This window comes from Solanum verrucosum, unplaced genomic scaffold (assembly GCF_900185275.1).
Source record: "Solanum verrucosum unplaced genomic scaffold, falcon-dt-bn FXZP01000247.1, whole genome shotgun sequence".
Lineage (NCBI taxonomy): Eukaryota > Viridiplantae > Streptophyta > Magnoliopsida > Solanales > Solanaceae > Solanum > Solanum verrucosum.
In genome coordinates, this window is record NW_026020125.1 from 680975 (window position 1) to 705434 (window position 24460).

Below are 24460 nucleotides of genomic sequence, written 5' to 3' on the forward strand. Positions count from 1 at the left end.
AGCTATGCAAGTTCTAGGAGACCTTCTCATGATTTAAGTTATAAACATGATTTCGAAAGATATATTTTAGAAAGTTTGAGCTTTGTCTCACCCTTTATTCAGACAGACATGTAGCTTATCAAATTATGAGTATATCATATAAGTATATTATTTTGGGAGAATTATTTAGCACCGAGAGGATGCGGGTTTAGAGAATCCAAGTCCCACAACTACATGTCACCGCAGGCATATATGCCGCTTTGACAGTCAAATCCTTTAGCCCTTTTAGGCTTAGTTAGAAGATCCACATTAGATAAACAAGTTTTATACTCTGCTAAGGTATAGGGAAGCTCATCCAACTGGGGTCATAAGTTGAACGTCATCAACTCAAATGGTGTTTGTCAGTTGTAAGAAACTCCCCAGTAAAGCTATTATTAATTTTATGTACTTGTATCATCATTGAATTTTGTTACACGGGTTTCAAGATGCCTTTCATTTATATTATGTTACTTTATGATTATGTCCGGTTACATCTTATATACTCAGTACATTTCACATATTGACCACATACTTTTCTCTGCATTGCATCCTCTATGATGTAAATTCGGGCGTTCGTGGCTAGACAAGTTGATGCATTCCTGTCAGAAGTTGGCGAGTCCTTATCTGGGGACTTCATGGATTAGATAGTTGTTAGACTTATCATTAATTCTATTATTTGTTTTAAGGTAGTTGGAGGCCACGTCCCGACAGATTAATTTCTTTAATTTCAGATCATAGAGGCTTTATTCAGACATTAGTTTCTCAGTTTCATGGACTTTTTTACTATTTTACTCATACTTATATTTAGTACATGTATCAATTAACTAAGTTTCAACTTCTACTCGCATATCATAAAATGTCAGATTAGTTCATTAGTAGCATGCCAATACCAAGGGTCCGCTTGGGGTCATTTGTGATCTTGTCCCACAAACCACATCTAATTTTTGAGATTCGGGGATATGGATCCATGTATGGATACGGGTGCGGCTATTCACCTAAAAATTAAAATATCTAAAAATAGAGTTATAAAACCTAAATTATGAGATATTTTGTGGAAAATTTGACGAGAATCCTGGAAAGTGATTTAAGAAAAAAGAGTGACATAGAAATTTCTATATAAAAGGTATTCCATTTTCTTCAATTTCATCTTAGCTTATGTATTGATTATAAAAATTATTAAAACTGTCTAGACTTTCCCCATTGATTTTGGTCAAAGTACCCAAAATTAGTTAATCAAATTGGACAATGATCCTACACCCACACCCATGTCATGTCAACATAAGTGTGACACCAAAAATGAAGGGTCCCAGCAACTTAGCAAAAAAGTGTTTGGTGAAAAGAACTTGAAACAAAAAAATAGAAGAAAAAAAAGTTCCTCTTGATGACTTGAGATCTGGTTGAGACCTTTCCAGATCTGAACTGAATCAGAAATTTGCCGAAAAAAGAAGAAGGAAGAAACAATCTATGAGGTGATTGTTTTTGCTAGAAAACTATTTCAATTGCCAAAGATTAAAGGAGATGTGATGGGTAAGACTAGAATGAATGATTGACCTTCCCAAACTTGGAATGAAAGTTTGATATGGCCGGAAAAATCTGCCGAAGTGGCTTATAGTAAAAGAAGATACCCAAATAGTCACTGAAAGATCTATCGAGATGGTCACCTGAAAGGCAACTTGAGTCTCTAAAAAACAACAGAGGCTCTGATACCATGATAATGATGCAAGTGTACTTTACTTCATAATTAAAATGATAAATAATGCATAGCGTATATCCAGGGGCGGCTGGTAAGGGTTGAAGAAAAGTCTTTGGCCTTAGGCCCCCAATTTTAGGGGGCCCTATTTTTTAGTTTATTATTTAGGATTAAACTAAAAAAAAATTAGAACTAAGAGTCCAAATCCAAACGGGATTAATGAGGTGATTTGATATGACTATTACTTTTTACATTTCCAATAAAAAAGTAATGTGTACTTTTTTTAATTGTACAAGTTATCTTTTTTTTTTACCATATTCTTTTTCTAATTTTATTTTTATATATACTATCCTTCTCTCTTCCTCTCTTCTATTTCTTCTCTCTTTCTCTTTTCTAATCTTACATCTCTCTCTTATTCAAAGCTTAAGAATTTACTTGTTCTATTGATAATTGCAATTTTAAAAATAATATAGTTTATGTTTTAAATTTAGAGAAAAATATATTGCAGCAACCCAATTCATTTTTGGAAATCAAGTCTTCATACTTCTTGAATATGATAATATCATTCTAACTTCTAATATTATTTTATTTTGTGTCTTATGTTTATTATATTTTTTTATTTGATATTGTAACTAGTGTTTAAAATATTTGTTAGATTTTAATATGTCAACTAGAAAATATGAATTTGGTCATTCAAAACTTAAAAGAAAAAGAAAAGTCGATAACTTGATAAAATCTCAAAAAGGTGCTCTTGATAAATTTTTGAAAAAATAATGTTAAAATTAAATCAAAAAAGGTAGGGGAATGCTCTTTAGAAGAACAGGTCACTAACTTAGTTGAGGTTGAGTTAGATAAACCAAAAAGAAGAAGAAGGAGAGGAAATTAGTGAAAAGTCAGAAGTAGATTTCCAAGAAAATCAAAAACTTATAAATGAATTAAATAATCATACTCCTAAAAATATCTATGATCCTAGTCAATGGAATATTGTTGATACAAAGTTAAGAGACTTTTTAGTAGAAAAGGGACCAATTAGAATTACCGACACATGTTTTTCAAAGGATAAATTTTTAAGACACTTTTCTACTACATATTATTTTCAAAAGTTGGCAAATGGAGAAAGACATGAAAGAAGATGGTTAGTTTATTCCAAAGATTTGAATAAGGTATTTTCTTTTTGTTGTAAGTTATTTAATACGACCTTTAATGCAAAGAATAATAAGTTATCTAATGAAAGTAGTAGAGATTGGATAAATCTTACTTGTAAGCTTAGAACTCATGAAACAGCTAACCAACATATTATATTAATATGAGTTCATGGATTGATTTAGAATTTAGATTGCGTAATAATAAAACAATCGATAAAAACATTCAAGACCAAATTAATAGAGATAGAGAACATTGAAAAAATGTATTGTCAAGAATTATTTTTGTCCTAAAAACTCTTGGAAAAAATAATTTGGTGTTTAGGGGGGAAATGAAAAAATCTATTAAGAAAATAACAGAAACTTCTTGAGTCCTATTGAAATGATTGCAGAATTTGATCGAATTATGCAAGAACATATTCGACGAATCAAACATGATGGAATTCATAATCATTATCTTGGACATAATATATAAAATGAATTAATAAATTTATTGGCAAGCGAAATTAAGAACAAGATTATTGAACAAGTTACAAAAACAAAGTATTTCTCTACCATACTTGATTGCATGCCAAATACAAGTCGTCAAGACCAAATGTCTTTTATAATATGAAGTGTAACTCCAATAAATGTAATAGAATATTTCTTAGAATTCTTAAAAGTGGATGATACAAGTGGAAAATGCCTTTTTGAAGTTATTTTAGATGAAATAAAATGTATTGGACTTGATATTGATAATTTAAGAGGACAAGGATATGATAACGGGTCTAATATGAAGGGAAAACACCAAAGAGTGCAAAAAATACTTCTTGATATAAATCCTAGATCATTTTATACACCATGTGGTTGTCATAATCTAAATTTGATACTTTGTGATATGGTTAATTCTTGTATGAAAGCTATATCATTCTTTGGAGTGGTACAACGTATATATTCACTATTTTCTTCGTCTACTAAGCGGTGGAAAATTTTAAAAGATAGTGTACCTAGTTTAACTATTAAATCATTGTCATAAACACGATGGGAAAGTTGTATTGAAAATGTTAAAACAATAAGATTTCAAACTCTACAAATAAGAGATGCTTTATTTAAATTAGAAGAAGTTAGTTATGATCCAAAACTTAAAAGTGAAGCTAATTATTTAGCAATTTTTGAGCTCGAAATTTTTGAATTTTTATTGGGTATGACTATTTGGTATGATGTATTAATTGTTGTAAATTCAATTAGCAAAAGTTTACAATCAAAAGATATGCATATTGATATCGCTATAGATCAATTAAGAGGTTTAGTTTCTTTTTTTAAAACATATAGAAAAGAAGGATTTACAAGTGCTATGATTTCAGTTAAGGAAATTGCATTACAGATGAATATAGAACCTGAATTTCATAAGAAGCGTGTAATTTATAGAAAAAAACAATTTGATGAGAATGTTGATAATGAAATCACAAGATCTCTTGAAGAATCATTGAGAGTTGATTACTTCTTATACATAGTAGACCAAGCCATCTTTTCACTTCAAAATAGATTTGAACAATTTGAAGTATATGAAAATATTTTTGGTTTTTTATTTAGTGGGGAAAAATTGAGATCATTAGATGATGAGAATTAAAAAAAATATTGTCTTAATCTTGAATGTTCCTTAAAATAGAATACTCACTCTGATATTGACGATTTAGACTTATTTTCTGAATTAAAAGTGTTGAGGGAAATCATACAAGTAGAAGACAACACTCTAATTGAGATACTCAATCAAATAAAAAGACTTGATTCTTTTCCAAATGCTTACATTGCTTATAGAATAATGTTAACAATTAATGTAACAGTCGCCTCAGTAGAAAGAAGATTTTCAAAATTAAAAATAATAAAATCTTATTTAAGATCAACAATGTCTCAAGAAAGATTAAGTGGTTTGGCTATATTATCGATTGAAAAAAAATTATTAGAAGAGATTGACTACACAAAAATTATTAACAACTTTGCATCTCAAAAGGCTAGAAAAATAGATTTAAAATAAAAACATATATAATTTTTAAATTTTTTTTAAGGCCTCTAGTTTGATTTTTGCCCTAGTCTACCAACGGGTTTGAGCCGCCCCCGAATATATACAAAGAGCTAGGCATAAAAGGTCAAGAGCATATCCCTAAGATCATGCCTTTTACTTACAATAATTAATTATTATCTTACACACAATCTAATAGTTGAACTACTCTTTGACAATATCTCAACACTATCAAACTAATAGGTATGTGTTCTCCATACTTCTTCGGCTCGCCTCTTGGAACATTTTCCAAATTGGCATGTCTAATAAAAATGGTGTATTACCATAATCAAGTATGTTTTGATCACATTCTAGCATATTTTGTAGAATTTAGTGTGAAATATTCTAGACCTAATCTTTTCATCTCTTGTGTACTGTTGAATGACTCCTAAAACTATCTTCCTCAAATTTTCTTTGCAACCAATCATTCCATCTGGAAAGTTGTTAATAAAAAATGCCTATGACTTATATTGTTCCGTCTTTGAGTATAAATTTTCAAAAGAACTTCGGAATTCACCATGGAATAGTTTGTTTGTCTTAAACTACTTCCCTATTCACTATAAGTTGTTAATATCATTATAGCACCTGGGTGGATTGGATTATTTTGTGGAAAAGATTAACTAGTGTTTTATCTCATTCATTAGCCAAGTACATCTGGATTTTTGCCTCAATGAAATTTTGTTCACTTTGAAATACTCTTCTCATCACCCCAAATTTTGACACCTAGGTCGTGGCAAGGCACCCAACAAGCCACTACCCTTGCAAGGTCGTACAAGACACCCACAAACCATAACCCTAACCCTCTATGCCAATGCTTACAACAGTAAAATAAATAAGACAAAAGATATACTACAATAGTTTGATATAATATAAATTTGAAAATGAAGACAATATTGGATATAGTGTATAACCCATAGTACCCAAATAAAAAACTTAAGTCACAGAGCTACTAATATATGAGTACAAGGTACAAGAGGTAGCTTGAAAGTAAAGATAATATTGAATAATAAGTGATGATGAATGAAGAGGGCTTCCATGAACTAGTGGCGACTCACCTCAACTGGATATGTTTGCAACATAATAAATATTACAGGTCAACCACTGCACCAACCTCAACAGACCCTATGCAGAAATAACAAGTGCGAGGCGAGAGACCCAACAAGTTTATAGACCCGCTTCCTTAGCTCACCCCTTAGACAAGACTTTGAAAAACTATTGATAGTTCATAAATAGCAATCAAGGCATAACATGTATAAAATCATATACAAGTATGTAAGTAAGAACAAAGATCATGAACATAATCACACGAGATAATCATGATCCTACGTAATGCTACTAAATTACTAAAGTTGATAGAACTTGTTAGCAGCCATGGAAGAACTTATAAGCTTGAGAATCATGCAAGAGTAGACTTGAGAGAGAAGAGAGGAAAATCAATCTTATTCATAAACTGAACTGTAGAGTACATTTTATAGTTAGAGAACTAGCTAACTTTGTAAACTAACTAACTATGCCTAACAAACTTTCTAACAACTTTACAAAATATCTTAATTGAGTAAAGACACAATTACCCATCAGCTTGGTATGGTTCTCATAATTCAACATCCCTCCTCAAGCTGATGGGCCAAACAGGTCTTTTACACCAAGTAAACTAAGTAAATACTCATGTTGAGCTCTTCTTAGGCCATTAGTTAGTATATCAGCTAGTTGATCATTGGTAGATACATGATAAGTTCTGATCAGGCCCTGCAGTACTCTTTCCCTCACAAAATGACAATCTATGTCTATGTGCTTGGTCCTTTCATGAAAAATAGGATTCGCAGCTATTTGAATGGCTGCTTTACTGTCACACATTAATTGCACAGGAACTTGTACTTCAACTCCCAGCTCCTTTAGTAAACCAGTTAACCAAATAATCTCAGCAGTTGCAGATGCCATGCTTCTGAATTCGGCTTCAGCTGAACTTCTAGATACCGTGTCTTGTTTTTTTGATTTCCATGAAACCAATGCTCCTCCAAGCTTCACAAGGTAACCTGTCACTGATCTTCTGGTCTGCAGACATGCTCCCCAATCTGATTCACAGTAGCAAGTCAGATTGTTTGTGGATTCTGCTGGCATATAAAATCCTAGACCAGGTGTCCCTTTTATGTACCTTACAACTCTCAGGGCAGCTGACATATGTGAGACCTTTGGACTATGCATATACTGACTTAGAACCTGAACTGCAAAGGCCAAGTCAGGTCTAGTCATGGTTAGATATAATAACCTGCCTACTAACTTCTGATATGGACCAGGATCCTTGAGTACAGTGTCATTGTTTTCCCTCTTTATACATTTGTCATATTCTTCAGAGGCGAGCTTCAGATTCAACTCTAAAGGTGTTCCTGCTGGTTTAGAGCCACTCAGGCTAGATTCTGCAACTAGCTCTAGAGCATACTTTCTTTGTGACATTACTATCCCACACTTTGATCTGGCAAATTCTATGCCTAGAAAGAACTTTAGTTCACCAAGATCTTTCATCTTGAACTTGGTTTGCAACTCAGCTCTTGTATGATTTATCAGTGTTGGACAACTTCCTGTGACCAACAGATCATCAACATACACTAGAACTACTGTAATGTGTTCCCCTTCCTTCTTAGTGAATAATGAGTAGTCAAAATGGCTTTGTATGAACCCCAAATCTTCTAGAGCCTCAGTCAGTTTTTTGTTCCACTGTCTAGGGGCCTGTTTAAGACCATAGAGTGACTTGTGGAGTTTGCAGACTTTAGGAGAGCCCCCCTGTCTAGCAAACCCATCAGGAAGTTTCATGTACACCTTTTCCACAAGATCACCATTGAGGAAAGCATTATGAACATCCATCTGGTAGATGAACCACTGTTTGGAAGCAGCCAGAGCAATCACAATCCTCACAGACACCATTTTAGCCACTGGAGCAAAAGTTTCAGAGTAGTCTATACCCTCTTTTTGGCTGAACCCCTTTGCCACTAATCTAGCCTTGAACCGCTCCACCTCACCATTAGCTTGGTATTTGACTTTGTAGATCCATTTACAACCAATAGGGGACTTATTAGGAGGTAGATCCACTATACTCCAAGTATGATTATCTTCAAGTGCAGCAATTTCTAATTTCATAGCATCCGCCCACCTATGATCAAGAGAAGCCTCCTTGAATGACTGAGGCTCATGATGAGTATCAATAGACGTCAGGACTTGTACATGAGTTGGGTTCACAGTTGAATAATTGACATATGAGTGAATGGGATAGAGGCAGGAAGAGGCTTTGGCTTTAGAACTAGACACAAAGTCTTGCAACCATCCTGGAGGATTGTGACGTCTAGCCGACCTCCTAGGTTCAGGAACCACAACTGGAGATGGAGCAGCAGGTTATGTTTGATCAGCCACAACCTGATTATCATGACAGGGAGCACTGTCACAGCTCAAATGGGAGTCAGTCCCTCCAGGAGCACTGTCACAGCTCAAATGAGAGTCAGGAGACAACAAGTCAAGTACTGGAAAAATAGGAGATATAGAACCCTTCATATGTTTGAAAGGGAAGAGGTCTTCCTTGAACACAACATGCCTGCTCACAAAGAGAGACTTATTGGTGAGTGCATATAACTTGTAGCCTTTCTGTGAGTGGGAATACCCCATGAAAACAGTTGGTATGGCTCTACATGCAAACTTGTCAGTTTCCTTAGGACATGTGGCATAACACAGACAACCAAACACCCTGAGATGAGTCACAGTAGGAGGTTGCAAATATAGCAATTCATAAGGTGTCTTATAGCCAATAACTCTAGAGGGAAGCCTGTTCAGGAGATAGACTGCAGACATAACACATTCTCCCCAAAACTTCAAGGGCATTTCGGATTGGAATCTGAGGGATCTGGCCATACCAAGTATGGTTCTGTGCCTCTTTTCAACCACTCCATTTTGCTGGGGAGTGTAGACACATGTGGTTTGATGTTGGATGCCAAAGGCCTTTAAAATATCTTGAAAACAAGTACTTAGAAACTCACAGCCATTATCAGTTCGAAGAGTCTTAATAGTAGAAGAGAAAACATTCTGAACTGTATTAATAAAGGCATTCAGGACTACAATAGTATCAGATTTAGAATGCAACAAGTACAACCAAGTAAATCTAGAGTAGTCATCGACTAAGGTAACAAAGTATCGCTTATCATCATACGTGGGAACTCTATAGGGACCCTATACATCACAATGAAGTAATTGAAAAGCAAATTGAGACCTACTAGTACTAACAGGAAAAGGTAATTTTACTTGTTTGGCTATTGGGCACACAGAGCAATGAGAGGATTGAGTAGACTGAGGGAGGTGAGGAAGACCACCAAGCTTGGTTAACACTTCTAACGGAGCATGACCCAATCTAAGATGCCAAAGATGAGCATTATTCGTAGAAACTGAGGTGACTGTGTGACTGGCTGGATAAGAGGGAGAGAAACAAGTTTGAAGACCTGATCCTCCATGTAGCACATATAGACCTTGGTGTTCTCTACCAATCCCCTTCACCTGTCCAGTGGAGAGGTCCTGAAATATACAAAAATCAGGAAAAAATGCTGCTGAGCACTGTAATTCTTTTGTGAGTTGGGATACTGATAGAAGATTGTACTTAAATTCAGGTATGAACAACACATTTGTAATATCCTGATCCTTAAACACAGTGGTTTTCCCTGTATGAGAAACTGACACAATATTTCCAGTTGGTAACTGCACTTGACTACTGGTAGAGGTTGAAATAGCCTGACAGTTTTTCAATGTGGTTATATCTGATGTCATATGGTTGGATGCACCTGTATCAATTATCCAATTCTGACTCATGTAATTGGACATTAGGGATATCAGGTTACCTGTTGCGGTAGTATTGGTGGATAAGCCATCAGCAGGACTCTTATTCAACATTTGAATAACATGTTGGTACTGCTCAGGAATGAAGTAAGGCCTGACATGATGCATGAGTTGAGAATCTCCTCTACTTTGATGAAGGTCAAACTGCTGCATCTGAGGAAGAACTCTGGAGTTGTGAGACTGCATTTGGAGATTTGGTGAGTAGCCTTCAGTGGGAAATTGCTGCAGAGGCAGTTGATGACCAATCTGTTGAGGCCAGTAGCTGTGTTGACTGCTTGTCCCTGTGCCTGCAGTCAAAACACTAGTATGATTGGCAAAGGGAATATTACCTGCATGGCTGGACTGATAGTTTGCTGGTAGTCCCTTCTTTCTCCATTTCCAATCTGCAGGATATCCAACAATCCTGTAACAAGTATCCTTTGTGTGTCCTTTGAAACCACAAACTTCACATAAGACCTGAGGTTTTTTTCCTCTATAGTTGCTGCTACTACTAGCACCATGAGATAAACCGCCACTACCACTCATATGATTAGTAACCCTATTGTTGCCAAACAATGCAGTAACATCATTGTGACTAGGTCTAGTGTGACTTAACAGAGCAGTTCCATCATGTGTATCACCAATTTGCATCCCCTGAGTAAAATTGACTAATGTTCTCTGGCTCTCCTGATCAATTAACATTGAGTAGGCCTTATTAACACTTGGAGTTGGGCTCATCATCATAATTTGACTCCTGGATTGAGAATATGACTCATTCAGTCCCATTAAGAACTGGAGTAACCTCTGGTATTCGAAATGTTGCAAATAGCTTTGAGATTCTGGACAAGGACAACCTGGGCAAGGCATGATGGCATCAAACTCATCCCAGAGATCCCTCAATTTAGAGAAGTAATCTGCAATTGTCACTGTTCCTTGAGTGAGAGTATGAATCTCTCTATGCAGAAACAGGACTCTAGATCCATTCACTTTGTTGAATCTCTCCTTTAGATCCTCTCATACTTTGCTAGCATTTGACGCATATACTACACTACTTAGAAGCCCAGGTCTAACTGAATTCATGATCCAGGATAGAACTACAGCATTCACTTTCTCCCACTGATCGTGATACATTGCTGGAAATTGAGACTTAGGAAATCTACCATCTACAAACCCCAACTTGCTTTTACCTAGCAGACCAATTCTCATAGACCGACTCCATAAAGCATAGTTGTCAGATCCAGTTAACTGAAGTGAGATGAGAGAACTACCTGGAGTGTCAGTTGGCTGCAGAAACAGTGGGTGATTGTGATCTAGTGTAGGAATGGCGTGAATTGTCTGCTGAACATTCACTCCGTTTGTGTTGATTTGCTCTTCCTCGATTGCCATGCTTTACGATTCAGATCTGGCTTAGATGAAATAACTTCCCACGAGCTTGCTGCTTTGAGTTGAGACAGAAACTGCTTCAGATCGATAGTGGAAGCTCTGATACCATGTTAGCAGCCATGGAAGAACTTATAAGCTTTAGAATCATGCAAGAGTAGACTTGAGAGAGAAGAGAGGGAAATCAATCTTATTCACAAACTGAACTGTAGAGTACATTTTATAGTTAGAGAACTAGCTAACTCTGTAAACTAACTAACTATGCCTAACAGACTTTCTAACAACTTTACAAAATATCTTAATTGAGTAAAGACACAATTACCCATCAGCTTGGTATGGTTCTCATAATTCAACAGAACTGTTAATGAATCGCCATGAGATGTAGGTTGCCTCTCTAACCTGCCTGATGACGGTGCATCATCCACATACCTTACCTATCTTTGATGTGTTAGTGCATGTCTCCCTTGCCTGGCATGGTCCATCAACCACACGTCTTACCTAATACTACTCAATTTACTATCTAGCCTTGTGATATCACCGTGCCCAAGTTGTGTGTGTTACTAACTATGTGATAATGCATGCTAAAAAACTAACAAATATCACACAAAGTTTATTAATTGTTGAATGTATCAACAATACAGATACATATGCTAGGACCATCACGGTCTATGCTTTTTTACTTCAGAATTGACTAACCTAATTCATGTTCTCCCCGCACATGAACTAGATATTTTAAAATATGCATAAGTAAAACATCATGTTTCTAATGAAAAGCAAGCAAACTAAGAGTTAGAGTTTCACTTGCCTTGAATACCACAACTTTACTTCATTTGAATTGCCCAAATCCACCCAAATGAACTCCGATAACCTCAATCCATTCAAAAACATGATTGACGGGTCCAAATTAGCCTTGGAGAATTGGTCTCATAATTTTGGGATGTCCTTTGGTCAAAGTCAACTCTTGGTCAACTTAAACTTACCCCTTGGGTCAATCGGACGAAGTTCGAAATAAATTATATGGACCGTTACCCATCAGCTAAGGCATCTAAATATGTATCAAAATCCAATCTTGATCCAATATACTTGGTCAAATCAATGAAATTGTCATTGGGAAGTTCAGCGTCATTTGGTAGCTTGTTAGAGTTATGCAAGTATTAGTACTATAAAGATTATTTCTGAGTTAATCATGTATTATTTTATGCATGTATTAGTTATGCAGGGATCAATTGTACTTTGTATTACTTATTGCACCTTCTATCCTGCATAAAATAATACATAAATTCCCTCATATCTTATATAGGTATTAGTTATGTAGGTTTTTAAATTGTCGATCAAACGACATGTTAATTTTAGGGCCAGTTTCAAATATATACAATAAGTTGTTAATTTACAATAAATATAACCGTGTTTTGTTTACATAAAAAATAGTCAAAAGTCATAGAAAGTAAACATTAACTATACAATGTAGCTTGCCAAAAGTCATAGAAAGTATACATTAACTATATACTATAGCTTACTTATACATTATGATATACACAAAAAGTTGAATATAACTTAACTATACATGAAGACTGAAGTATACACTGACTATTCAATCTCGATCAACTCAAAATCACTTTTAATCAGTCCTAAGTTTTAGATATGAAATGTTCTCGATATTTCAAGTCTTGATATAAAATTTACTCAAAATGATTCACGTTTGTGGTACATCAAATTTACGAAGAAAAAAAGGAAGGGCGAAGAAGAAGAAGCAGAAGGGAGGAAGAAGATGCAAAAGCAGAAGGAGGACAAAGAAGTGCAGAAGCAACATGGAGGACGAAGAAGAAGCAGAGATCGCTGCGTGGCCATTTTTTAGGAAAAAAAAGGTCGAATGGAAAATTTCAGTAATAAAGGGTAATTTTTTAAGTGGACTATTTTTTGTGTAAGAAATTTTACTTAATGGACATTTTTTTAATTTGCCCTTAATTTTATACATGAATAACTTGTTTCCTTCTACTTACCAAACATTGTATGAGTTATATGTAAATCAATATATAGATAACTTATTTTTTATCCAGCTACCAAACGACCCCTTAGGATTAAAACTCATCCTATAATATTTTTTGTTTTAAAATAAACTGATTTTTTTCCATTTTTTAGTTAAAAGGTATTAAAGTTAAAAAGGTAAAAATGTTTTAAAAGGTAAAATAACATAGATAAAATATTATTCTGGCCAAAAAGATTTTTCCATAGTATAAATAGTTCAAATAAGGTTTTGAACTTGTTACCTCAAAGTTCCCTGATAATTCCACTTAATGGTGGCAAATGAGCGGGTTGGATCAAATTTGGACGGGTTGAAAATGGGTCAACATAAAATGGGTAATAATTCAACCCACCTATATTTGATATGAGTAGAAATTGATTGGGTAACAAATGGGTTAAGTAAAATACTAGTTTACCCATATTTTCATGATTAAATAGTACTCTATTTAAGAATTCAACATGGAGAAAATATTTTAATCTTTTTTTAGATAAAAGTGTTGAAAATGCTTCATTTAGTTTTATTGTATAATAAAAGTTAAAAAAAAAATCCTAACTTTTCAATATAAAATAAATTTATGTAATAACAAGGGGAAAATATTTTTAATTTCAAAGTAAATGAATAGTTGCATTTTAAGACTAAAACATGCTTAATGCACTTTAAGCAATGTCAATACTAATACATGATTTGCTTATTTTACACTATTTTTATTATCCAATATAAAATTAAACAAATAAAAAAAAATTATAATTAACAAAAGAAATGTACATTTAAAATATATATGTTTGGAGGGCCAAAGACTTCACCTTTTCAATTATAGAGAAAAATAATTTGTTCTATAGAAGAATATAAAAAAGAAGAGAAGTTACAATTTTTTTTAGTGATATCATGAATTTTGAGTGAATAAAAGTTAGAAGCTTAACCCATTTGGCTAATCCATATTTTACCCATAGTTTTATGGATTGAATATGAGTATCAACCCATATTTTATCCATATAAAAAGTCACTCACCCAATCTATTAAAATATGAACGAATTGGGTGGATTACCAAAATATAGGCTCATTTTGCCGGCACTAATCCCTCTTAAAAAGGGTGTAATCCCGGAGCTTCAATTATTGAAAATAGTAAACATAAATGTTTAGGTGTCTAGATTCACACGTCTTTTAGTTATCCTAGGTGCACTTATCTACTTTTGAATTGACACATCTATTAAGAAAATAATTAATGATATAGTGAATTTACCATTTTACCACTATTAATTATGAAGTGGATGAAAAATTCTACATTTTTCAAAATAATTAGTCATTTAATTGAGGTTATAATAGGTAAAAAGAATTTGTCTTTTCTTGATTTGTCAAAATGGACAAGTAATTAGGGATAATTATAAAAGAAAAAGTGAACAAGTAATTAGGGACAGAGGAAGTATTATGTAAGAGCATACTCCCTCCATCCACTATTGTTTGTCAGGGTAAGATCATGTACAACCCTTAAGAAAAATGTAATATAATGTGTAATTTGACTAATATAACCCTACTATCAATCATTATTAAAATGGTTTGTACTTTTTGAAAATCATAAAAGCAACTTTTTTCACATTAAAGTAATTTTGTAATTTTAAAATGGCTACTTTTTGGAACTAGTAGTTATGTAATTATTAAGGGCAGAATTGAAAAAAATGATTAATTGTTTCTTGATTGTTTAAATTGACAATTAATTCTGAACAACTATTTTTAGTATACCTGACAAACAATAGTGGACGGAGGGAGTAATTTTTATAATGATATACAATGAGCTTAATGAATATTCTTGTGTTTCTTTTTACTTGTTTAATTTTGATTTTTTATTTGTTATTTTTAATAAATCAAGAAAAAACAATATATTTTTACCTATTATACCCTCAATTTGTTTAGAAAGTTAATGTTTTTGAAAAAGATAAAAAGAGTAAACTAATTTGGAATTCTATGAAAAATAACTAGCTTACTATGTCAATTTTTATTTTTTTTAATAGATGTGCCAAGTCAGAGTATCTCCGTAGTCCCTATTCCATGTGTGGTATGCTATTATCAAGGGCCTGCCTAACATTCCAACAAGTGGTATAGGGCATTGGTTTGATCGTGAAAGATATGAAGGCGGAAATTTGTCTATCTCCATTGCGGGTGTTTCTCTATCTTGGTAGAGCAATAGAGGCCAGCTATTGCGAAAGAGGAGTGAATCCTCTGCGTTTGTTAAGAGAAGAACAACTCGGTGAGGAGGTGTAAGTCTTGAAGGACTTCACAAGACAGACAAGAGAAGTCTTTCATGAGATTGTATTTGCAATAGCCAAAAGTTGGAAGAAATTGGAGAATGTTCAGAGTAGTGTAAAAATTCCTTTAATTAATTAGTAGTAATTTTATTTTTAAAGCATGCTAAATGCATAGGAGTTATCACCATTGTCTTCACGTAATTATGTGATTTTCTTGCAAATTTTGCTTTGCCAAAGTAGACCAGTAGTTGTCTTCTCATCTTTGGAACCCAATTATTGTTGGGTTTTTGTCTTTTTTCCTTCCTATGTGAATAAATAAAAGTTCAAGGTTTTGGGTCTCCTTCCTTTTCATTGTGGATAAATTTAAGTCAAATTTGGACTAGCCCATTTGCCCATAAACTCAATATTATGGTGCATATGTAAGACTTTCTCTTATGTCTTGTTTTGAAGAATCACGAGAAATAGATCAGAAGCCAGATTGAGAGAAAAGTGAGAGTGTTTCGCACAAACTCTAGTAGTCAATTTCAAATCGTGTTTCCCGCTTCGTTTCTTGTTCGATTGAGCTGATTTTTGGACCTATGGAGCTATGCAATCGTTGGAATTATATTCATAGCTAGAATTCGAATGTTTTTAAACTATGGATTTGAATTACATATAGAGAAAAGACATAAAGTGACACTTGAAGTTGTCTCAAATTTTCAAAAAGACACCTTAACTATGTGGACGTCCTATTACCCCCTATACAATCTTGAACTAATATTATTACATCATTTTTTGTTCACCTGGCATAGAGATGCATGCACTCTCTTTAAAGAACGTGAGCAACCTAAAACAATGAATATAACTTTATTTTTATAAGTATTTTGCTATAAAATATGCTTTCTTGTTTTCTTATTATTTTAAATTTTTTTTCTTTGTTATTTTCATCTTTCTTTCTTCTTTTTTCTTCAAAAATTCATTACCATCTCCATTAAAACTCCTCACTTTCAATGTCACCATTTTATCACAATTTCACCCTCCCCCCTCCCCCCTCCCCCCCCCCCCATTTTTTTTTTACTACTATTAGTTTAAGTCTCTTCAATTTTAAAACTTTATCTAACTTTTGTTTTTTACATTTCGAACAATTTGATAAATTCATTAGATTTCAAGATGATTAAGAGATATCATTTAACCTTTTTATTCGATTTCAATCAAGCTCTTTCAATTTTTGGGGAATTCATTGATTCTTTCAAAATTATTATTTTTAATTTTAGAGTTATATGAAAGAAGATAAATTAATTGATGATACCTTCAAAATTTTGAATTTTCTTAAAAAAATAATTAGTTTTGTTATCACTAACTCAACAAAGTTTAGAAAATAATACGATTTAAAAAAAAAATCATTGAAAGGATGAAATTTGATCGAAGAAGAAAAAAAAAGGGAAGGAACACAACTTGATATGGGTGGAAAAGGATGAGAGTGAGAGCTAAGAAGAAGAAAGAAAGAAAAAAAAATAGAGGGAGGATGTCAGCTTGAAAGTGGGGAGGGGGGGGGGGGGGATGAGATGGAAGGTGAAGTGAACTTTAAAAAGTAATAAAAGTAAAATAAATCAAAAAATAAGAGAGAAAAAAAAAGAAAAACTTAAAATGAAAAAAATAATTTTAAATTAAATTAACACGTGTCATGTAATGATTGGTACGTGGTAAAACTTGCCTTTTCAAATCTAAGATTGGCCGAATAATGATATAATAATATCATTTCATAATTGTTTAGGGGGTAATAGGACGCACGGATAGTTAAAGTGTCTGTTTGAAAATTCGAGACAACTTCAGATGTCACTTTATGTCTTTTTTCTTACATATACCAACAGTGTAAAGATTAATTGTCTTATCATAAATATTTGTATGTAATTATCTTGTAAATAATCTACACAAAAACTATAACTATTATGCATTAGTCCAAACAAGATGGGTCTGACTATATCGGGACCGACTATATGAAAGCTTACCCAAGACGTCTCAATCATATACTACGATCCACAAGCAATTATACAAAAAAAAAAAAAAAAATCAAGTGTTTTACCTTGCAGGTATTAATTTTTTGAAAAAAAAAATATTTGGCTTAGAAAATATATCTACTATAGTTACAATTTGTAAATACACTTAAAAAATTACATTCCTAGCTATCTTTTGGATTTTATTGGAAAAAAAATTCCAAATAAGACTTGTATCTAGTTCTTGTGATTAGCAATCATGATTGGAGAGAAAATCTTCGACTAAAAATTATCTCCACCGCCACCTCCGAAATCAAAGGCTATGGAGCTATGCAATCGTTGGATCTAGGTTTTGGTCATGAATATTTTCAAATTTTTCTTCTTCATTGATGGGTGGTGATTTGAATATTTGTTGGATCTGTGATGTTCTTATACTTCCTTCTCTACTCTGTATAACTTGTTGATTGAATCATACCTCTAAAATTGAAATACAATATATAAGATTTAGATTTTTTCGTTCATCGATGGTGGTGATTTGGATCTTTGTTGCATCCATATTTATTCTCATTCTCTTCCTACCCCCATTTGTATCATCATACTTCTAAAATTGAAATACGTGTATGAGATTGATGTCATGAAATATACAATGTATCATAAATTGAAATAAGTGACATACAATTAGTGATGGGTTACATGTGTCTATCAGAATTGATAACTACAATAATGGTGCTTTAAGCTATGTAGAAGAAGAAGTAATTGAACATGAAAATGACCATATATTGAATATGTAGTTAGTTACAATATTAAGTGTTTATATAGCTCACACCTAGCACATGTATATAACTGCTATATGTATAGGCTAAGTTAGGAAGCTTCTAGATTCTAACTAAACTCTAACTGACTAATAACTAACAATGCTGACTAAAATGACCATGGTAGCTTGTTAACTTCACACTCTGGTTAACACTCTCCCCTAAGCTCATGGTTTGAATAGGTTAGCAATTTTAGTCTTGTTTAGCAGAACTTGATGTTGAACTTTACCAAGACCTTTGTGAGTAAGTCAGCCAATTGATCTTTAGTATGGATGAACTCAGTCTAGCATATCTTGACATATTTTATCCCTTACAAAATGACAATCTATGTCTATATATTTAGTCTTTTCATGGAATATAGGATTTGTTGTAATTTGGATTGCAGTCTTACTGTCACACATCATCTTCACATGTAATTCAATCTTTACTCTAAGTTCTTTGAATAGCCCACTAGTCAAGTGATCCCTGCTGCACAATTTGACATACATCTAAACTTTGCTTCAGCTAAACTGCTTCTTGCTTCTTTGACTTCCAAGAGATAGTGCTCCTCCGAGATTTACTAGGTATCCAGTAACAGACCTCCTAGTCTCTACGCATGCTTCTCAATCTGAGTCACGGTAGGTTAGTAATTCAGTTGTGTCTTCAACTGACATTAACAATCCAAGTCTTGCGGCTTTTGTTTTAATGTATTTAACTACCATCGTGCTATTTCTATATGAGACTACGATTATTTCAGACCATAAATTTCAAAAGTCTTTCTTTCTTTTTTAAATTACATGTCGAATCAAACTAACTCTAATAAAATGAGACAAGAGGAAGTACTTCCTCCGTCCAACAATAGTTATCCGCTATATTAAAAATAGTTGTTCAACAATACTTGTCTAATTTATAAAATTAAGAGATAACTTACCTTTTGTGTCTATTTTATCCTTGCTATTAAATAGTATTTGATCATCTAACACATTTTTCAAAACATTAAATTTAATAAAGTCAAACGATATATAATATAATAATATTATATTAATTATCATATATTTATATAAAAGAGAACCCTAGGCCCGTCTACATGGCGCTACCACAAGCTAGAATTTCCTTTTAAATTTATTTATTTTCAAAATTAGCATTCCACTTTCATGAAAAGATGTGACTTTTATGAAAAATTGTGACTTTTATGAATAGTTGTGACTTTTATGAAGAGTTGCGACTTTTATAAGAGATGCGACTTTTATGAAAAATTGTGACTTTTATGAATGGTTGTAACCTTTCTGAATGGCTGTGACTTTTCCGAAGAGTTGTGACATTTCCGATAAGGCACAATAAGAATTTGTTCACACTACCCTTTGTTGTCTATATTTTTTTTTTTTTTTTTTTTTTTACCGTGGTTTCCGGGCGTCGCTTTGCGAACCCGACTAGCTGTACCCACCGGGTCCCGCTGTTTCAAGGCGGGTCCACCACGGTTAGTTCCACGGGGCCCTGGAGACGCGGCCGGTTTGTAATGCCTCCAGTGGCCCTGCTGGGGCTCGAACCGGCGACCTGAAGGACTTTGTCCCAGGCCTTTACCAGCTGAGCTACCCCTCAGGGTTACCTTTGTTGTCTATAAATAGAGGGATTTCATCTCATTTTAAAATAATGAAAATTCTGAACTTCTTCATCTTCTGCACAATTAAATATTCGTATACTTTTCTCATGTTGAGTGGCTCATTGACACCATTGTTTTTGTATCAATACATTTGTGAATAGAATCGTTTCATCCTGAGATGATCTATTTCTTTAAACCTCAGGTACTAGATGGGAATGATTTCCTTAAGGGACATGCTCAATTTTTTCCTTTCAATTTCATTCTATTGTTATAGACCCTGATATATTTTTTTACATTCATTAATTTATGTTTATGATATTAATTGTTGTTTTTGAGTACATGTTTTAAACTTTGTTATTTATGTTTCAGTAAAATTATTGTTATAAGTATTTGTTAGTACATATAAAGATTAATTATTTATCAAAAAATGTAATATCTCATGTTCGTGTTCATCTAATTTCCCAAATATCAAATAATAACACTTCCTGGAGGTAAAATGATAAATTATAAAATCAAATTAAAGATGATTGATTGAATGATAAATGATAAGATGTTATCATTTTCATTTTCCTTTACATTATTAATGTTCGTTACTACGTAACCTTGTACGTAAAATAATATAGTATTTTAGTTTTAATGACTAATATATTTTAAATATTATTTTATAAATTCAATGATATTAAATTTTCTAGCGGGAAATCTTACTAGTTTATTAGTATTTCTTAAGGAATAATGTAAAGAGACAAAAATGGAAAAGAACGGAAACTTAAGAATTTTCCGTTTAGGATAGAAAAAAAAAGGTGAGCTGTAACTGCCCATAACTTGTAGATAAACTCCAAAGAGAGAAGATAAAAGAAAACGTCCGTACCATTCTTCCTTCTCGCGAATCAAAAAAATGGATGCGATAGTACAGCTGCCTTACGATGCTACGGTACGGGTGATGCTGGGTTCTCTAGAGCGCAACCTCTTGCCGGACACTGTTATACGGCGGCTCATTCGACTGCTCTTAGCCGCCCGACTTCGCTCCGGTTACAAACCATCCTCTGAGCTACAACTCTCTGATCTTCTCCAATTTGTGCACTGTACGCATCTTTTCTCTAATTCTATTTATATACTGAGATCGAAGCACGATGCCCAACTTTGTTTCCCCAGTTCTGTGGTGAGGTTTCACATTTTCTATAGCAGATTTAAAATAGCATTAGCTAATCATCATCATTATATATATATATATATATATATATATATATATATATATATATATATATATTGGGGAGAATTTTAGGCAAATGTTAGATTACTATTTTATCCTTGCATTGAATTAAATGTTGTAAATTATTTAACAAATTAAATATAAAATTGTAAACTATAATATTAGTACATGAATCAACCACCATAAAGTATCTTGAATATTTATTCTTTGTATTAATTTCATGTTGGAGTAAGTTGGTGATTTTTTTTGTTTTATTCATCTTCCAATTGGAAATATGAATGGTTATGTATGTTTGCCTTTCACAAAAAAGAAAATACCGTACATAGTAATGCTTGTGTTATTTGCAATACAAAATTTACATGAAATATTTTGGAATAAACGTGCAGTGCACATTTCCAGAACTGGTTCAAGTAAAAGTATAAAACTAGCTTACATTTATTCATATAAAAACATAAAGTTCTTCAAATCACATAAACTAACAAAAGATATATTGTCACAGAATGTTCATAATGATAGCAAAATTGTAAAAATAGCACATGATTATTATTGAATCATGATAGTATCCCATGATACCTTGTATGTAAAATGATATTCAGAATATACTTATGGGTATACTTTGAGTTATTCCATGAATAGTGTTGAATCACGGTTTAATGTGATTGCTTGTATGTTAAGTGATATTCAGAATACACTAATAATGGATATTGATATATTGTGTAGTATACTGGGATTATTGTTGAATCATGATAGCATCACATGAGTACTTTTGAATCATGGTATAATGTGATTCAGTGTTTTAAAAAGGTAGTTTTGTGACTCGCCTCAAGGAGGGGCACTGGAAAAATGCCTCGAGGCTCACGTTTGGAGCTTAGTTCTGTGAGACTTACCACACAATCATGGTACATCCAACTTAAGAAGAGAGGAATAACAGTAGATATTTGAAAAACATCAGATAATAGTAGGTTTCGGCTCATCTGAACTAAAGTGGGTTCATATGACACATAGTAGTGAAGTGGTAAAGTTTTTGACTCCCGTTAATATATATGTTCATTGCTTTATCTATTATTCTGTAGTCTTGAGACACAAAAATTAGGAAGAATGTCAGCATAGAATGTACAACCATCATTCCCAATTTTCAGATCAACAATGCAAGTATGTACACGTAAATGCTGGTATACCTTAGACAACAGAACAAAGTGCGTGTCGCTTCTAGAATAGTATATATGCTGTGTTCTAATAAGGATATATTCATGCCTCATCCTTTAAAGTATCTTGACTGTCTGGCTTTGCTTCTTTTACATAGCTTTAAAAGAGATGCCTATAGCTGTGATGACTGAGAAGCCAAAGTCCCAACATTATGAGCTCCCTACCTCTTTCTTCAAGATTGTTCTTGGAAAACACCTCAAATACAGGTAACTATATATATTCTCATTATATTGTGATGTGTCATTCATGTATATTGCACTTCTAAGCTATCAGAGAGTAAGTTAATCTATTGTGATGGTCTTACAAGATGGCTTATTGTATGACATGTTAATACAGCTGCTGTTACTTCAAACACAAGTTGAGCACTTTAGAGGATGCTGAAAAAGCAATGATGGAATTATATTGTGAAAGGTCACAGTTGAAAGATGGACACACTGTACTTGATGTTGGTTGTGGCTGGGGCTCCCTTTCTCTATATATAGCACAAAAATATAGTTCCTGTAAAGTTACCGGTATTTGCAATTCAGTCACCCAAAAAGCACACATAGATGAGCAGTGCCGGTAATAATTTCTTTCGATACTAGACGACCTAGGATATATATATGTACACCTTTTTTATTGCTCTCCTCTGGTTTATGTGCTTAGGGAGCTTCAGCTGCAGAATTTGGAGATCATAGTTGCAGATATTAGCACATTCGAGATGGAAGAATCCTATGATAGAATATTGTCTATTGAAATGTTTGAGGTATTGAGTGCTGCGATGAGTGTGTTTGTTACAATTTAGAGTTAAGACGACAGCTAATAAACTTATATATTTATAGCATATGAAGAACTATGGAGATCTCCTGAAGAAGATGTCAAGATGGATGAAGGCAGATAGTCTTCTTTTTGTTCATTATTTTTGCCATAAAGCATTTGCTTACCACTTTGAGGTACGTCGATCTGCTAGCTGATCAATGCATGAGTATTTCCTCTGCTTCAATTACAAGCGTGGTTGTGCAGGATGTGAATGATGATGATTGGATCACTAGGTACTTCTTCAGTGGAGGTACAATGCCTTCTGCCAATCTCCTCCTTTATTTTCAGGTGAGCTCCATGATGTAGTTTGCAAAGAATCCATCTCTAATAAAAATAAAATATTTGGATTGATAATTATTATGATGATGCTTGGTTGCAGGATGATGTTTCTGTGGTTAATCATTGGCTGGTTAATGGAAAACACTATGCACAGACAAGGTGAACTTAACTTGTTTGAATATTTTTAGAATTATGAAACATGTATTGGTAATAAGCTTTAACTCCGTTTTCAGTGAAGAATGGCTTAAGAGAATGGATGAGAACAAGAGTTCCATAAAGCCAATAATGGAGTCAACTTATGGGAAGGATTCAGCCGTTAAGTGGACTGTCTACTGGAGAACGTTTTTCCTTTCAGTTGCTGAACTGTTTGGGTACAACAATGGAGAAGAATGGATGGTTGCACATTTCCTCTTCAAGAAGAAATGAATTTGCCAAGCAAACTGTACCAAGTAATAAGCATGTCTACATGCATTTGCACTATTACCATAAATTAAAGTAGAATGTGTTGCTATCATATATTAATATTACTACCGTATTTTCTCCCTTACAAAATGACAATCCATGTCTATATATTCAGTCATTTCATGGAATATAGGATTTGTTGTAATTTGGATTGCAGCCTTACTGTCACACATCATCTTCACATGTAACTCAATCTTAACTCCAAGTTCTTTGAATAGCCCACTAGTCAAGTGATCTCTGCTGCACAATTTGACATATATCTAAACTTTGCTTCAGCTGAGCTTTTAGAAACTGTTTCTTGCTTCTTTGACTTCCAAGAGATCAGTGCTCCTCCGAGATTTACTAGGGTATCCAGTAACAGACCTCCTAGTCTCTAGGCATGCTTCTCAATCTGAGTCACGGTAGGATTATATACAGTAGAATGTGTTGCTATCATATATATGGAGAGAGAAAATTTCATAAATGGGCTTCAGAAAAGAATCTGATCACTCTGTTCCTGAAATCCACTTGAACAAAAGTTCTTGAATGGCAATTTGATCCTTTCTTTAGGTGCCTTGTGTTCACAAAAATGTTCCATTCATCCTCCCCTCCACACTGTCTCTCTGGAGATGGTTTCGTTGCCCACAGAAGTCAGCGCCAATCCTTTTGTTTAGAGGCCTTTACTGGCACTTGAACTGGAACACGAAAACTGCGACAGCAGCAATAATGTTGCCAATCTAACAACAAATGGGCATGTGAACACGTTAATTTTCCTACAGGTTCTCG

At 33.5% G+C, this 24460-nt stretch overlaps 2 protein-coding genes across 2 annotated transcripts in view; one reads left to right on the forward strand and one right to left on the reverse strand.

The window, feature by feature from the left end:
- The window catches only part of LOC125825812 ((S)-coclaurine N-methyltransferase-like), a 345716-nt gene extending 321971 nt beyond the window's left edge, over nt 1-23745 (forward strand). The window contains exons 2-9 of the mRNA XM_049505106.1: nt 20633-20822; nt 22254-22362; nt 22493-22717; nt 22802-22901; nt 22978-23088; nt 23159-23242; nt 23334-23392; nt 23467-23745. Coding sequence (XP_049361063.1) covers nt 20636-20822; nt 22254-22362; nt 22493-22717; nt 22802-22901; nt 22978-23088; nt 23159-23242; nt 23334-23392; nt 23467-23659 — 1068 coding nt within the window. The 5' untranslated portion in view covers nt 20633-20635 and the 3' untranslated portion in view covers nt 23660-23745. The remainder of the gene's footprint in view (nt 1-20632; nt 20823-22253; nt 22363-22492; nt 22718-22801; nt 22902-22977; nt 23089-23158; nt 23243-23333; nt 23393-23466) is intronic.
- LOC125825796 (mechanosensitive ion channel protein 10-like) overlaps nt 1-24460 on the reverse strand; it is a 676215-nt gene that overhangs the window by 577707 nt on the left and 74048 nt on the right. The gene's annotated exons all lie outside the window — the stretch shown is intronic.